Below are 16,557 nucleotides of genomic sequence, written 5' to 3'. Positions count from 1 at the left end.
TACAGGGCTTCTACTTCTAATTACAGTAAGCAGAGCCAAATCTTAGCTTTGCATACATAGCTTATAATTAACATTGTTGAATAATCTCTTGCCAAGATTACAAATTGAAGTTATTTGCAGATGATATGTTAATCTACTTACAGAATGTTTTTCTTTAAAATCATAAAGCACTAAGAAACAGAAATTATGAAATACACACCAGGCGATGGTGTAAGAAAAACTGGTTCCATGCTGTATTAGAAAATTATGAAGAAACTGTTGCAAGAATTGTTGGACAGTGGAATTGATTACTTCTGAGGATAATGGACTCCTTCTTTAGATGTCTTTAAAAGTGGATGGATGGGCATTTTTCAGGAATTGTGTAGTCGTATATTCTTGTATGGTAGGGGATTGGGCTAGATTGTCCAACTCTAAAATTCTATGATTCAATGAAATAGCAATGTTCTGATACATATTTTTATTGATCAATAGGGTATGTATCTGTCCACTGTTGTTTTATTTATTAGCTGATACAATATGAAGTGTATTTTTACAGTGCCAAAAAAACTGAAGCTAGCCGGCTTCAGTTTGAATAATGGAAATAACTAACCAGACTATCATGGGGTCCAGCTCACCCAGTTTGACAAAGGGTTCTGCAAAATGTTTGTCAGCTAAATCTAACTTCATTCCTTTGATTTCTAGTAATGTCGCTGCTCTATGGACCTCCCTGAAACCAAGATACTTGAAGTATATTTCAAATGCCATGAAGGATTTTCATTGTAAAAGTATCAAAGGACTTGAAAGCATACTGAAATTTAACAGCTAATGAGGTCACTTTAATTTCTGGCACAGATTAATAAGAAAGGGGGGAAAGGTGCACTTTTTTAAACAAAATGACTAAAGCAGGATCTACATCATCCTTTCTACAGGATCAATTGAGTTAGTGTATCTGAGAGAATTCTTAAGTGACTGCAATGAAATAATCAAAGGTGAAAATATATAAACCTTGAAACTGGTAAGTAATGGATAAAAACTTTCCTGAGTATTCTATAGAAATACTTCTGCTTCATCTTAATCTCTGCCTATTTGCAGTGACAATTCATTTTGGGATAGCTTTATGAATGGAAATATGCCCTTACCTTTTCAGAGACTCAATAATGTTGCTCTCATGTGGGAGGGTAAATCAATTTTGTAGACTGCCTTGCATAAAAATCAAGTGGCCTCAGCCACCTAAAAAAATATCCTATCAAAGGCTATAATTTCCAAAGGATCTCGCCAAAATATTTTTTTTCCTGCTCAATGAGCATTATAGTTTCCTCAGAACAGTACTGTTTACAAAGAATACAAGATTCTGGAAATAACAATTTGAACAAGCAAAAGAAAACAGAGATGAAACACACAGATCTGAATGAGAATATATAAGTTTGCCATTTTGCTTACAGCAAAATATTACTTTAATTTAATAGTAAACAACTACAATTAAATTAGCATAATTTTTCCTTTGAGAGATTACAGATTTATAAATAATTTTTCATTCCTATTGTAGAACATTAGCATTTTGCACATGCTTTCCTATATAAGTAGTCAAAATATAAAGCTTTCGATGAAGAAAGCATGTTACTGCAGATTAGATACAAGAGAAAATATGCTGAACCCTCAAGGTTATTGATGCCTGTTCTACTCCTTTAATAAGATGCTCCAGACTTTGCCAATATGTTAGCTGCAAACAGCTAGGAAAGCAGACCAGAAATATTAACGACAGCCTGGTAATACGAGACTTTAATTAGATTTAGTGATACAGCAAGTAGGGTATGGGATAAGACAATCAAAGGAAAGGAAAACTGACATAGACGGGTACAGGAAAGATGAGCAGAACAAAGGCAAAGGGGTCACAAAAAAGAAGAATCAATGCCAAGGAAATAGCATCTCATTTTCTGTCCCTAGTGTGCTTATGAATATCAATCGTGTGCATATTATAGACAGGAAGGCTTTAGGGCACTTCCCTTTGTAATAGCAAGTACTCGGCATACTCTAAATGCTATTCAGAAGCAGACCTGTTAGGAATATTTTAAGTAGTATTTCATAAGGTTATTTTCTTTATCTTTGCACTGTGGGATCATTTTTGCTCGGAAGTACCATGTATATATTAAAAACGTAGCATGGCCATCCAGGTATTTACAACATCTTTCAAATAATCAGGCTCTTTACAAAATGACTAATTTTTAACATGCTGTAATACATAATGACCCCAACATATTAGATATCTGAGACCTTGATTCTTGAGTTCTACAAAACCAAACAGTTATTAATAATAACACAACTTGTTAATAAGTTCCCACACCATTAAAGAAACCATTTACTTGCAGTCAGAGACTCTATCTAGTAATGGTCTACTTACAGGCCACAACAGAAATATTTGTTTAAATTGTAGGACAGATCAATTTATTGCCTAGTGGGCAGGGTCAACACCTATAGAGGACCAGCTGTATTCAACTTATACTACTTCACTGACAAAATACTCTTTGATCCAACCGAGGCTTCTATCAGTGTAACAGAAAGTGATGCTAGCAAATCCTCCACACCCTGTTCAAAAGGCTCCCCAACCAGCTCAGCAAGCCAGCATGGTATTGTGACCTTGGGTAAGTCACACTCTCAGACTCAAAGAAAGGCAAAGGCAAACCTCCTATAGAAATAACCTAGCCAGGAAAACCCTATGAGAGGATTGCCATAAGTTGCCATCAACATGCAGGCATCTAACAACAATTAAAGGCTGGAAGACAGAGTCTGTCTGCTGATGGAAGATTCCAGTGGATCAATAAGCATTTTGTCAACAGTGGCAACAAATGAATATAACTCATAAGTGATTCAACAGTTTTCTCCTCAAGTGTATGTACAATTTGCCATTGTACCAGAGCCCATGTGGTAAAATAGAAAACTCATTTTGCTATTACCTCCAACTCTATAACTAGTTATATACAAATCAGTCACAGGGAAAAAATACATAAAGTCCCACAATTTGAAGTTAAGTATTACTGTTGGTTCTATTTCTTTTTGTTCCATATAATTACCTGTTCTGTAGCTTTTTGTATAATCAGAAAACTAACTGTCAAATCAATACATAGGCCATTCCTTCTCCTGCTAAAACATACTGTACCACATTCAAGTGAAGAGCATCCACAAGAAAGAAATAATACATTAGCCAATAGTTATACACTCATCTAGTGCCAGGTTTTATTTAATGTTCTAAGGTAGTTAAACAAAAGGCATTAGATAAAATAACCAAAACAGAAAACATAGAGGTAATATGCTCTTTGTGGTATACATATTAAGAGGTGTGTGTGTGTGTGTGTTAAAATATACAAGTCCACACATAACCTGGTAAATTATTATGGAGATATGAAGGTAACAAAAGATACTGTATATTGAAGCCAACTGGTTCTTTGTAGAGCCAAGAAAGGTACTGACAATACATTAATCGCTCTTATAAATATTCTCAATGAAAAAAGTTTAAATAGCAGCAAGTTCTCCATGTCTAAAACATTACTAATGTAATTTTTAAAAGACCAAGTCAACTTACTCCTATAGGCTGAAAAATTAGTCCATCCACTTCATGACTGACTTCTTTGGCAAAATTTCCTTCAAGAAGCTGCAAGAAACAATAAATAATCATATGGCTTTACAATTCTGACTAAAATAATCATTGCTATATAAGACACAGATGTAAGCATCTAGACATTCTAATATACTGTTTAATGGAAAATATTCCTTCCCATGTTTATTATTTACACTTAATACGTGGGGCCTTGGTATCCATGGGGTTTAGTTTAAAAAACCCTTGGATGCTCAAGTGCCATTAAATACGATGGCGTGGTAAAATTGTGTCTCTTATGTAAAATGGCAAGATCAAGGTTTGCATTTTAGAATTTATTTTTTAAAATATTTTCAAGATGTGGATGGCTGAATCCATGGAGAAAAAATCTATGGATACCAAGGACTGACTGTACCAATTATCTATGTAATCATTTTTTAAAAAGCAGATGACTTAAAAGAGAAAATACACTGAAACACAGCCACTTCACTAAGTTTTAGAAGTCTACAAATTGAAAATTGCACCACCCAAGACATGGGACTAATCCAGGTCTCTCTTTGACTTTAGCTCCGAGACACCGAAATATGCAGATGGTGTCCCCCTACAAATCTAGTAATATATTTTGCTGTGGTAGATGTACAGCAGTCAGATCATAGCTCCAACATGGGCTGCATTATTTCTGAACTTTTCCATTAAGCCATATGATCCTATTAACCTGTTATGATAAATAATGGTTTCTCATTATGAAAACAAACCTATGTGAATTTTCAGCAGAAGCTCTATCCTCACTCCCTTCTTCTTGCTATTGCTATAAAGAGTTGTTTGTTTCTGAAATCAATTAAGTTTTGCATTACACCTGGACTCCAAATTGCCATCTTAACAATGATTAACTGAAGTATGCTAACTTGAAAAATTTGAAGTTTTAACTTGGTCTGCCAACCGTGGTTAGAGATTAATCATTATTTTTTTTCAAAGTACTGTATTGAAAATACCACAAACTGCTACAATGTGGTGACTCTAAATATGAAGCAGAATATTCATCCAAGAAGACTGTACAATCCCACAGAATATCTAGACTTACTCTTGCAACAATAAACCACTGTTCATCATTATGTCTGAATGCAGCTAATGTGATGTTCTCTCTAATATCACACTTTCCTCCCACCTTTTCTCACCAGTGTCTCTTCCTGACATTTTATAGAAATCTAAAATATTTACTTGTATGAGAAAATCTAATATTTGAAAACAATAGTCTTCTCTGGCGAACACTGCTTTCATTTTTTTAGGATTTTTTAAAAATATAAACAGGTCACTGGAGATAAAATTATTTCACTGCAATTTATGAGAATAATAGCAACTGTAAAGAGCTACTTTAAAATGGAGCTTAGTAGTACTTCCTTTTCAAAAAGAACCCAAACTACTGTATTTATTCATTCAAAGATGGTAAATACCCATATTCTGAACACTCAAGATACTTATTAATAATAGCAAACTCCCAGCAATTCACAGATCAAAATCCCAAAATAAAACTATAAAGCATAACTGACTAAGCAGCTTACTAATTTAAAAGAACCTCAAATCACACATCACTTTTATCTATATCCATAGCTATTCACACTGAGGTAAACAGCCATTTAGCCATTGAGGCCAACTATCCAGACACTGCATTTTCCCCTCCAGCTATCTGAACATTTATCAGAACTATACAAGCTTTTGAATTAACTTTATGAATGGGAGACCAAAGAGAATACAGTGGGCCCTCCTTATACACGGATTTGCCATCCACAAGTCCATATTGTCCCACCCTTGGGGACAAAAGTCCCTTTCCCCTGTCCCTCCTCTTTTCTTCCTTCCCACTCTCCTGTAGGCAGCACACTACAGAATGAGCTTCAAATGCTGCCAGTGCATTTCAAGGTAAGAGAGGAAAGGCTAATTTAGCGGTATCATTCCTGAAGTTCTCATAAATCCTGGCTGATTCCCCAAAGCAGCCCCTATTATTCCAAATACTTTTCTCTCCCCTAAAGAGCCTTCCAGTCTAGATGGCAGCAGCAACAGTGGTCTGCTTGGGAAGAGGGAGATTTTCCTCCGACTCTTGCAATTATTCAGGCACAGTGTGATACACAATGTTTGGAGGAACATCTGATAACTCAGGGAGTTCCACTAAGGACTGCTTTTTATATATAGCAAATCCTCTGGAGAACTTCATCTTGATGTGCTCACTATGCATTGATGAGACAGAAGAATATTCCCTCTCCCCTTTCCTTTCCTTTCCTCACACTCACCACTTTCCTATTCAATCAATAAAGGCTTTAAGGAAAGGATAAAGAAACTGGTATCTTTCAGGCATTATGGACTACAATTCCCCATTAATCACCTTCTTCTCAGTTTGAGAACTTCCAATACAGTTAAGGAAATTCTATGTCAATTTTGTAGATAAACACTGTGATTACCAATGGTAATCCTAGGAGTTAACCACTGATGGCACAGGGGTTAAATTTATTTATTTATTTATTTAGGTATTTATATCCCGCCCTTCAGCCCTAATGGCTCTCAGGGCGGCTTACATTTATTATTTTTTAACCAGACAGTTCCCTGCCTGCAGGCTTACAATCTAAAAGACACGACACAAAAGGAGAAGGGAATGGTGGGGAGATGGGATCAGGTCCAGCATTCTTCTCTCCCTCTGAGGCCTGGACCAAGGCAGATGGACTGGAGGGAGGACTCTGCTTCTTCCAGGCAGGCCTGATGGAGCTAGCCTGCCTCTCTCTCCCTCAAGATGCCAATACTGCGGCCAAAACATTGTGAGTTCAATCCTGCAGGGCTCCAAGCTGACTCAGCCTTGCATCCTTCCTGTAGGTTGGTAAAATGAGTACCCAGCTTTTGGGATGCAATTGGCCAACACAATGTAAACTGCTTAGAGAGTGCCTAGCACTATAAAACGGTATAGAAATCTAACTGCTATTGCTAATAAATGAGCATGCTCTTTGTTGTCTCTTGTACTGACTTTCAGTGCTGCAGGTTAGTGAAAAAATCTTCTATTTTATGTATAATTTTTCACTTTTCTAAAGGCTCACACCAGGATTTCTCGGTGCCCTTCATCTTCTCTTACACAAGACAAAAATCAGTATGCTACTTGCTCAACTGTCTTTATTTTATTTTGGACAGATTGTAGTAAGTTGAAATATTTTTCCCCTCCCCAAACTTGCAATTAGGGATCTACCTAGTTGCCTGTGGTGAATAAAATTGCTTCCAGCCAACCATGGTTGACTTACATATTTGAAGTGCTCGTTCACTCATTTCTGACAAAAGAAGGGGCAGTTAGCACCATGGGGCTCCACCAACATGCCATCAGCTTGACATACTGTAGGTCATACCCTCACTCATATTGCAAATATACATTGGATAATGGAGTGCAGCAAATAATTTCAGAAGAAAATCAGTCTGTGCTTTATAGATTATAGAAAAGCCTTTGATTGTGTAGATTATGGAAAGCCATGATCATAAAAACTATAGATCACTCTCAAAGAAATGGGTGTGCCAAACCATTCATCTGTCCCAACGCTTAACCTATACTCAAGGCAAGAGGCTAATATCAGCATACAATATGGGAAAAACTAAATGTTTTTCAGTCAGCAAGGAAGTCAGGCACAGCTGCATTATATCCCCCTGTGTATACTGTATGCTGAACAGCTGCATTAGACTCAGGGAAAGGAGGCATGAAAATTGGTAAGAAGGAAAAACCAAAATTTAAGATATGCAGACACCATACTATAGCAGAAAATAGCAAAGACTTGGAACAATTACTGAAGAAAGTCAAGGAATAAAGTGCAAAAGCGGGTTTACAGCTGAAGATTAAGAAAATGAAAATAAATGACCACCGATCATTTTCATAACTTTAAAGCAGATTATGAAGACTTTGAAATAGTCCAAAGATTTTCTATCCCTTGGCTCAGCCATTAATCAAAATGGAGACTACAGTCAAGAAATGAGAAGAAAATTAGGACTTGCAAGGGCAGCTATGAACAAACTTTCACAAGATTTTCAAGTGTAGATATATAATTGAATAGTAATGTCAGAATTATTCATGGCATCACATTTCCAATTTCTATGAAATCCCCTGGGTAACCTTGGGCAAGTCACATGCTCTCAGCCTCTGGGAAAGACAATGCCAAACCTCCTCAGAATAAATCTTGCAAAGAAAACCCTATGATATGGTTGCCTTAGGGTCACCATAAGTCAGAAACGACTTGAAAACACACAAGAACAACAAAAGAGGGATTGTGAAAGTTGAACAATGAAGAAAGCAGACAGAAAGAAAATCAATTGATTTGTAATGCTAAAAAGAAGAATAAAGAAGAATACTACAGCAAATCAAGTCTGAACTCTCCCTAGGAGCCAAGGTTGGCTAAACTGAGGCCCATTAGAAGCGTCGGTCTGCCGCCGCCACCGGTTGCAGCATCCGGGAACCGCAGCAGCCAAACGGTGCGGTTCCCGGACGCTGCAGAGAAGGAGCGCGAAAATCGCGCTCCTTCCTGGGCCCTGGAAGAGACGCCGCGAGGCTAGTCGCGCACTCACGGCGTCACTTCTGGGGCGTGATGTGCGGACACAGAGCATCCACCACGTCAAGATGGCGGCAGCTGTGTGGAACGGCCGCCGCCATTTGTTACGGACTCAGTCCGTGGTAGGGTTAGGGGCATCTGGAAGAGATGCCCCTTTCTAACCCTAGCACGGACTGAGTCCGTCCTAGGGTGTCCGTGTGTAACAGGCCTGAGATTGTCAAACTTTAAACATACAATTAGAAAGACTCAACAATAATGCTCAGTAAGGTAGAAGGCAGTAGGGACACCTAATTACAGATGGATACATTCAATCACACAGCTATAGCCTTGAGTTCACAAGATCTGAGCAGGGCAGCTGATGACCTGGGATCTTGGCAGTCTCTCATTCATAGGGTTGCCATAAATTGAAGATGACTTGACAGCAGTTAACAAACCCTGGATTTGATTTATCTGAACTAAAAGTGGTGCTTTAATGTTGGACATTTTTTCCACCTTCCTTGTTTTGGTCAGCTCAGACTAGAAAGTTTGAATATTACTTTGTACAAGAAAATGGTTAAGTTGGTGAAGGTTATAGTTTGGGGCGAGGGAGGCATTACAATTATAGTTATTATCTGTAGTATTCATTTTGTTTTAAAGCCTGAATGCCACAATCTGATGGCCCACAGGACAAAACACAGCCCTCTGGTCCAGCTCATTGTTCTGTAAACACCCACAATGGTGCATAATGTACCAGCATGAAGAAATACTTGTACCATACAATATTTTTCCAACACCTCTTTAGTCAGGTGAATATCCTACTGTGTTTTGGTTCCACTCCCACAATTATGTAATTGCTAATATACCTGTGGTTTGATATTAATTCCATTGTATATCTGAAGAAGGGGACTGAAATCCATGAATGCTCATGCTAAATTAGCTAGTCTTAACATTGCTGCTGGATTCCTCTTTTCCTCCCTTCTTTTTTTATGTTGCAACAGGTTAAAAGAGCTATCTCTTTGAACACTCTCAACACCTCGACATCTGAGAAGTACACGTAATTCTTCATAAATGTTCATTTAAGCTCCTTGGTTTACCAGAAACTGGAAGCCACATAAACGGGATAGCTAGAACGCAGGGAGAGGAATAGCTGGAGGAAAATCAAACAGTAATAAAGGCCCAGGGTTTTCTCCCCAACCTGAGAAGCTTGATAAAAACTTATAATAAATAAAATAATAACAGGCACAGTATTTCATTGCCTGTTTCCATCCAAAAGACATAAAAACAAACGCAACATGTGAAGCAACTGCAGCATGCTGCTTAGTTATCACAGCTATGGAAACAAAGTTGAGTAAAACAGCTGTCCTGTCTTTCTTACCATGCAGAGAAGTGAGAATGGGGAGATAATGACTTGCATTCCAGGGAGTTCCTGGCTGAGATTAGATCTGAACTGGATTTACTGCTACAATTCACCAACTTGCAATACTATCTATAGCCATCCTGTCCAATCATTGGGTCAGACTGGTGGTTGGGAAGGAGGAAAGTTCATAGCACAAAATGCTAAAGATAGCACAGTGTTATCACTAACTATAAATTCTGCACAAAATTGATTTTTGTTTCCTTTTTTTTAAAAAAAAAGTATGTATGGCAATGCTGCTCACTAATAGCATCAGCTCACTAATGACTATCCATGATTCATTTGTAGCATTCCAAACCTGATTAATGTCAGGTCAAGTTTAACATATGACAAAGTTTATTAGTAATGCTCTGCTATCCCACAGCTTGTCAGTCTTTCACAGCGAGTGCCATCTGCTACGTGAGGGAATAACAGTCAGAGCACTGGTAACTCTAGAATTACTGCAAGTCACTACAGCATGCTTTCAAAGTTGTACAGGTCAATAAACTGATACGGTTTGACAGTATTACAAAACAAGTACTACAAATTGTTTGGTTACTTTAAAGGCTATTCATGTTACTATAGGTTATTTTGGTTTCATGGGCAATAACAATCTTGCAATATTAAAAAGATCAGTTTCATGCAATTCAACATCCTTGTACTAGGATACTGATTCATGCACAGAGGGAGCTTTCACAATAAACAATTAATTCTAAATTGGAAAGCTATAATTTAAGTCACGAATTGTAAATAGGGCAATATTCCCCATGGCTGAGTTTGTCCCAAAGCAAGATGCTCCATACACTATTTCCAGATGGACACTGCAGGCTTTGTGTCTACATGGCAAAAGGTTTTACAATAACCTTGGTGATATCCTTGCTAAATGTCCTTATAAACAGGACATTTTTCAAATGCTTAACACTTCTCCATGAACTTTGCAAATTATCCTCTAACAGTACAGTGAGAGGTAATATTTATTCACAAGTAAGCCACATGGCATGAATTGGGCTTACCTCCAGGTAGGAGGTTATTTGTCTGCAGGCTAGTGAAACCCATGATTTTCTATCACACACATATCTTCAACTGTAATCCAGGAAAAAGAAACTAAATTCATATGCTATATCCAAATCCCATAGAAAATACTGGTTGATATTAGGGGAACTTAATGATATTTAATATCCAGAAACATATTCGACAGAACATCCACATCTCTAGACTCAGCACTGTTAAATCCTTCAGGAGACTTGTCATTAATTCCCCAAGATGATTCCAAGTGTCACTTGAATAATAAAAACAAACATGTTTGAGAAGATTTTCTGTATGATCTTGGAGAACACTTCAGGAAGTAAGATCCTTAAGACATGAAGGACCATTTTGAAGAAAGTATATTTCAAGATTTAATTTTTGTGCCATCTATGCATTATCAGCTAATAATAGATATTGGCTGTATTCACACAAAACACAAAACCACGAATTAGCATTATAAACAGGAGCAATCCTTGCCTTCCTGCCCAAATGCTGTAAGCTTTTACTGCAACTTTAGATTAACCATGAATTGTTGTGACATCCAAGACTGTCACGACATCCAAATCTATTTATGTAAACTTAATTTAATGTCATCTTTAAAGGTAAAACCTTCTCAGCTTAGACAAACTATGGCTGTTCTTCCCTGCTGCTGGTTTTAAAATAATTATTGTGGAGGAAGAATGGGTGCACGTGAGCTTACGTCTTCTTGTAGGTCACTCTCACAATGCTACTGTAAAAAGCAAATGTCACATAACAGTGAGGAATGAACAGTGGTTGCCCAGGGGTCTGTGCAGGCAGCCTCACCTGCAGACATCAGGGGTTGAATTTGGTATAGATGCAGAGTGTGGAGTGTACCACTGAGCTCTGATTCATCTTTTTTTGTACAATGATGATTTACAATGTATTTTTAATTAATTTAACACTCCCTTTCTTCCAGCATGGGACTCAAAGCAGAAGAAGACCAGTTTAGGGTTCTAATATGTGCTATGTACAAAAAGCTATGCACATTTTCAAATCCTTTGGTTTTACTGAGGAGAACAAATATATAAAAAGCACTGGCCAAGTTCATACCCAAACAGAATGTGACATGTAAGAGGTACTGTTTTTACAGAGTTCAAAATTCTGTATAATCAATGCAATCTCAGGCCTTTAAGGGGTCGCATAAAAGTTTTAATTTTGGAGACAGAAAAGGAAGAGGCAGGCATCTGGAACACAAGGATTTTCAAGAAAGCTCAATATGCAAGGAGATGTAATCCTTAACACTACAAACAGAAATGGCAAGACCTCCTGAGATGGTTAAATATCAGATCAACATTCAGGAACTGACAGAAAGAAAGGCTAGAGAAGCAGTTGCAGCTGAAAACATCCAGGAAAAAAGTTATCATTGGAAACTTTCAAAGGAAGGGCACAGAGTAAATCCTAGTAAAATTCAGGATCATCATGGGAAAGACCACTGTCAGAATGTGCTTTATTCTGTCATAGTAATGTTGTTGGGTTTTTGTAATATATGCCATGTTTAATTATTGAGGTATATAAAAGAGTTATTTATAGGTTATGGGTTTATTAGAAAATGTTGATAGTGATGGGAAGTATAGTACTTGGTGGCAGATCAGAAGAACGTTTGTGGTCTGAAGCTGGAATGTGCAGAAAATTTCTCAGAGTCTGTTGGAGGGAAACAGAAAGAAGAGATGAAAATTGACTGAGGCGGGGTACAAACCGCCGCTTTGTGGCACTCCCCCGCCGCCGCCATTTGCTCCGTGCGGGAGCCGCAGCAGCCAAACCGCGCAACTCCCACGCGGAGCAAAAAAGAAGCTCCATTTTGGAGCTTCTTTCTGCGGCGCATCTATGACATCGTGAGGCGCCTGGCGCGGACTCGCGACGTCATAGGCGCCGCGACACGTCTGGACGCTGTGCGTCCAGTACGTAAAGATGGTGACGCCCATGTAGAAGGGGCGCCACCATCTTGTACGTATAGGATACGTACTAGGGTTAGGGGGTGCGGAAGCACCGCCCCTTCCTAACCCTAGTACGTATCCTATACGTACTAAATGGCAGTGTGTATCCCGCCTGAGACTGGGAGTTGGGTGAGTAAGGGAGCATGGAAGAAAGGGTTGGTATGTTTTAATTATGAAGAGGAAGCCCACAAAAAGTTGGGGCGAGACATTGTTAATTTCTTGCCAGTATGGGAGAGTGATGCCACTCTGTCTGCAGAAGTCTTCCTGTTAATCTCTGAGGTTTTTCTGGAATAAAGTTTATTGTTTTATTGTTTGTAACACAAAAGACTTGGGCAGGCCATGTAGGCAGCACTTGAAAATAGAGATCAATCAGTTAATTTAAGAATCACAGTCAGGAAAAAATTCACACCTTCACAATGGCAGGAAGGCTAGGTAATTTATGACCCAGGATGTTTTCAGTCCTAGCTGGAGAAGACCCATTGCCACCTCTGGATACTATCTGTATCAAGTGATCTTTACCATGCAAATTCGGCATCTTTGAAGTGTAGTAAACAACCTTTGTATGAGGCTATTTTTGGCATATATAAGGACCCCAAATTCCTTTGTTATGTGTGCTGGCCAATAATCCATGGTGACTCTATGTCACTCTGAATTTTGACTTAGCTCTGACTCATAGCCAATCCCTGTCCCACCACATGGCCAAATCCAATGTTTCAATTGGATCATCTGGAGCCACCACATCTTTGGTAATTATCACTGTTAGAAACCCTCTTGTCTATCCCAACGCTAACTCCTTTATTCTTGAGTTCTTGTGAGTGTGCGTGAGTGGATGCTGTCCTAGTGTGTGTGCATTAAATAAAGATATCTTCATTTGAAGAGAATTAGCCTCTGTCAACTTAATGTCCCCAGCCATCTTCATATAAATTGGGTTGCATCCCTGACTGCTGTAAACCAGCCAAATTAATTGAGCTAATTACGATCCCCCAGGCACCAGATTACATAATACTGTGTGATTCCTGTTCTGGCTGGGCAACCAGAAGTTGGATTGATTGGCTGATGAACAGGATGACTCCATTTCCTGGACAGAGCTGTGAATGATGGAAGGGAATCCATGCTCACTGTGGACCTTCAAAGGTCTCCCCTCTCAGTTCACAAAAGGGTCTGCTGATCCCTGGCTCCACTGTCCTATGCTGCGCCAAAACTCTCACAGCTGTAACCAAGAAATCTATGGCCATTTCAACTGCAACAAGGTATCTGTGCACTATGTTGTGTCTTTTCCCTCTAGCTTTTCTCTAGCTTCTCATCCTTCCTTTCACCACTGTCTGACAATTACTAACCTAAGAAGAGCTTTGAAAACTTGAAACATGTATTTTGTGCATTTTCGTCAACCCAATAATGTTACCGCTGTTTTGCAGATTTTGGGTGTTATTGTAAATTACTAACATAGTTTACAATGCAATTGATTCAAAAGGCTTCCTTAATATCTCAAGCAAGGCCCCTCTGATGCAAGTTTTTGTTAATGCTATATATTCAAAAATGATATACATATAAAATTGTATTTGGTTCCCATGCTGTATCATTCCATCCATGACTGTATCAAAGAGAAAATCAGCTCACAAATTATGTTTGGGGGGAAATTATTTTAGGATATGCTAATTTTGGATGTTTTCCGGACATGTCCTTGAGATGATCACTATATATTGGAACACTGTTCTGCATTATTTTATTTTATTATTATTTATTTTAAAATTATTATTATTATTATTATTATTATTATTATTAAAGATGTTTCTTAATGCCATGTAAATTTTGTCTATTAATTCATTGGTGTCCAGTAGCTAAACTCAGTATATTTTGGTGCTCAATTAAAACCAGGTGGGGTCTTTAATGAAATGACTGAAACATGTTTCAGGCGGGGTACAGACCACCCCAAAAGGGTGGTCTGCCGGAGCCTTGTTTTGCCGCGCAAGGAAGCCACAGCAGACAAACCACGCAGCAAAAAGTGGTTTTTTCTGCAGCGCCCTTGTGACACCGCAGTACGCCAATGGCGCACTCGTGATGTCACAAGGGGGGGTGCGATGTGCGGACGCTAAGTGTTCATTGCATCAAAATGGTGGCGCCCGTGTGTACATTTTGACGTCCTTGTCACGTGCTAGGGGTGAGGCACATATGGGTTGTGCGCCCTCGACCAACCCCTAACACGTGACGAGGGCGCCCTATAGGCCTGTTTGTCCAGGGCCTCAGATATCTCAAGACAGTTTGGCTAAAACCCATGAAATCTCCTATTTGTGGCAAAGAGAGAACCAACCTGGAGGATGATAATTTTGTCCCCTATGATCCATTGGTGGCAAGCCCACAAGTTTTATTATTTAGGCATATACAGCACTGCTCTTATAAGAATATATTCTTGTCTTGACACACACAGCTTTAAGAACAGTAATAACAGATAAAATCTGAATATTGATCTGAGAGAATGTAAGAGAAATGAACATAGATTTTTTTAAAAAGTACACTGTACATCCATAGTATTAAACAACTTATAAGCTTTTTAAAAACGGAAATGGTGTACAATATGATAAATGCTAGTGATGCAAAAGCTTAGTTGTAAATTGTTTTATATAAAGAAGCTGTATTTAAAGTGACCTTCTGAAATGACCTTTATAACACTTTAGGTTATTTAAATGATAGGGTTTCAAGTAAATATAATAATTAATTTATTGATTTTTGCTAACATTTCTGTTTTGAAAAAAACCACTACACTTTATTATGTATATTCTGTAAAATTAGAAATAGAATAATTATTTTGAAATTGGTGTGTGTGCGTGTGTGTGTGTGTGTGTGTGTGTGTGTTCTGTGGGGAAATAATCTCTATAAAAATAGCTTTGTTTAAAAATTGATATTATTTATCATTTTTTGGAACAATGTATTGAGAAGCTATTTATTGTGACTTAAATGGTATTACAATTGTAAGTGCAATCATGCACATATGTATTATGCATTATGTATCATGTCTGCAGAACTGTAGCTGCAAAATAAAAAACATTTCTCATCCCAAAAATCATGAGAATCTTGAACTAAATGCAGAACTTTTCTTCCAAAACTATACAAAGGCAGAAGCTTCTATTTCAATATCATTAGAAATGTTTTTCTAGTATACTCTCAATTACTTCCAGATTTACAAGTTAAAACTGATTATATCCAGCTACAGTATATTGACATATAAAGAGAATAAATGTTATAAATTATATAAATAGGAATCTTTTACTAGTTCCCTCACTTTCTGGGTTTTTGTCTCATTAAATTAAAGAAAAAATTAATTGTTCTTATTTTACAGTCACCTCTCTGTATCCATAGATTCTTTATCCATGGCTTGAAAAAGCAATGATTTTGCCATTTTATATAAAGGACACCATTTTATTATGCCACTGTATTTAATGGGACTTGAGCATCCAACAGTTTTTGGTATCCACAGGGCAAGGGGGCGGTCCTGCAACCAAACTTCAGCAGATACCAAGGGCCCACTGTACTTTCTTATGCTGGTTTAATTTACACAAAAATGCTATTTTGAAATGTAAAGCTTAGTTTACATCAGAGATAAATAAATGCTTACCTGATACCATGCAAAGAGTTAGCTGCCTTGCAAAGGGAATGATAACCTGGCTTAAAACCAGCAAAATCTTTTCTTGATAGATAAATATTGATTTGGTGAAAATATATAGCTATCCAATTTCCTAGCCATGGTTTGAAAATCAAAGATATTCTACGAGACTGAAATGGGTTCTTCTTATATTCACTCCCCTCCTCATTTTCATTTTTGAGATAACTATAGGACCTTATTGTATTTACTACTCACTGCTGAAGCTGTATAAACAAAGACTTATTACAGCCTAATCCCAACAAGAGACCCAATGTGGTGCAGTAGTTTTGAGCATTGGACTCTGGAAACCAAGGCTCAAATCCCCATTCAACCATGGAAACCCACTAGGGCCTGTTACAGACAGCCAAAATAAAGCTGCTTCGAGTCACAGTGGAGGTATGGTGTTTCAATGATGCATGCGTCCTAAGAGTCCAGAAGTC

The 16,557-nt window shown here is 37.9% G+C and overlaps 1 protein-coding gene across 2 annotated transcripts in view; it reads right to left on the bottom strand.

The window, feature by feature from the left end:
* Positions 1 to 16,557, bottom strand: part of RNGTT (RNA guanylyltransferase and 5'-phosphatase) — a 220,186-nt gene that overhangs the window by 66,447 nt on the left and 137,182 nt on the right. For both annotated transcript variants that reach the window (XM_042449658.1, XM_042449667.1), the window contains exon 11: positions 3,557 to 3,625. In XM_042449658.1, coding sequence (XP_042305592.1) covers positions 3,557 to 3,625 — 69 coding nt within the window. The remainder of the gene's footprint in view (positions 1 to 3,556; positions 3,626 to 16,557) is intronic.

Source organism: Sceloporus undulatus, chromosome 1, assembly GCF_019175285.1.
Source record: "Sceloporus undulatus isolate JIND9_A2432 ecotype Alabama chromosome 1, SceUnd_v1.1, whole genome shotgun sequence".
NCBI classification, from domain to species: domain Eukaryota; kingdom Metazoa; phylum Chordata; class Lepidosauria; order Squamata; family Phrynosomatidae; genus Sceloporus; species Sceloporus undulatus.
Note: the sequence above shows the minus strand (reverse complement) of the source record. Positions and strands in the feature narration are given on the sequence as shown.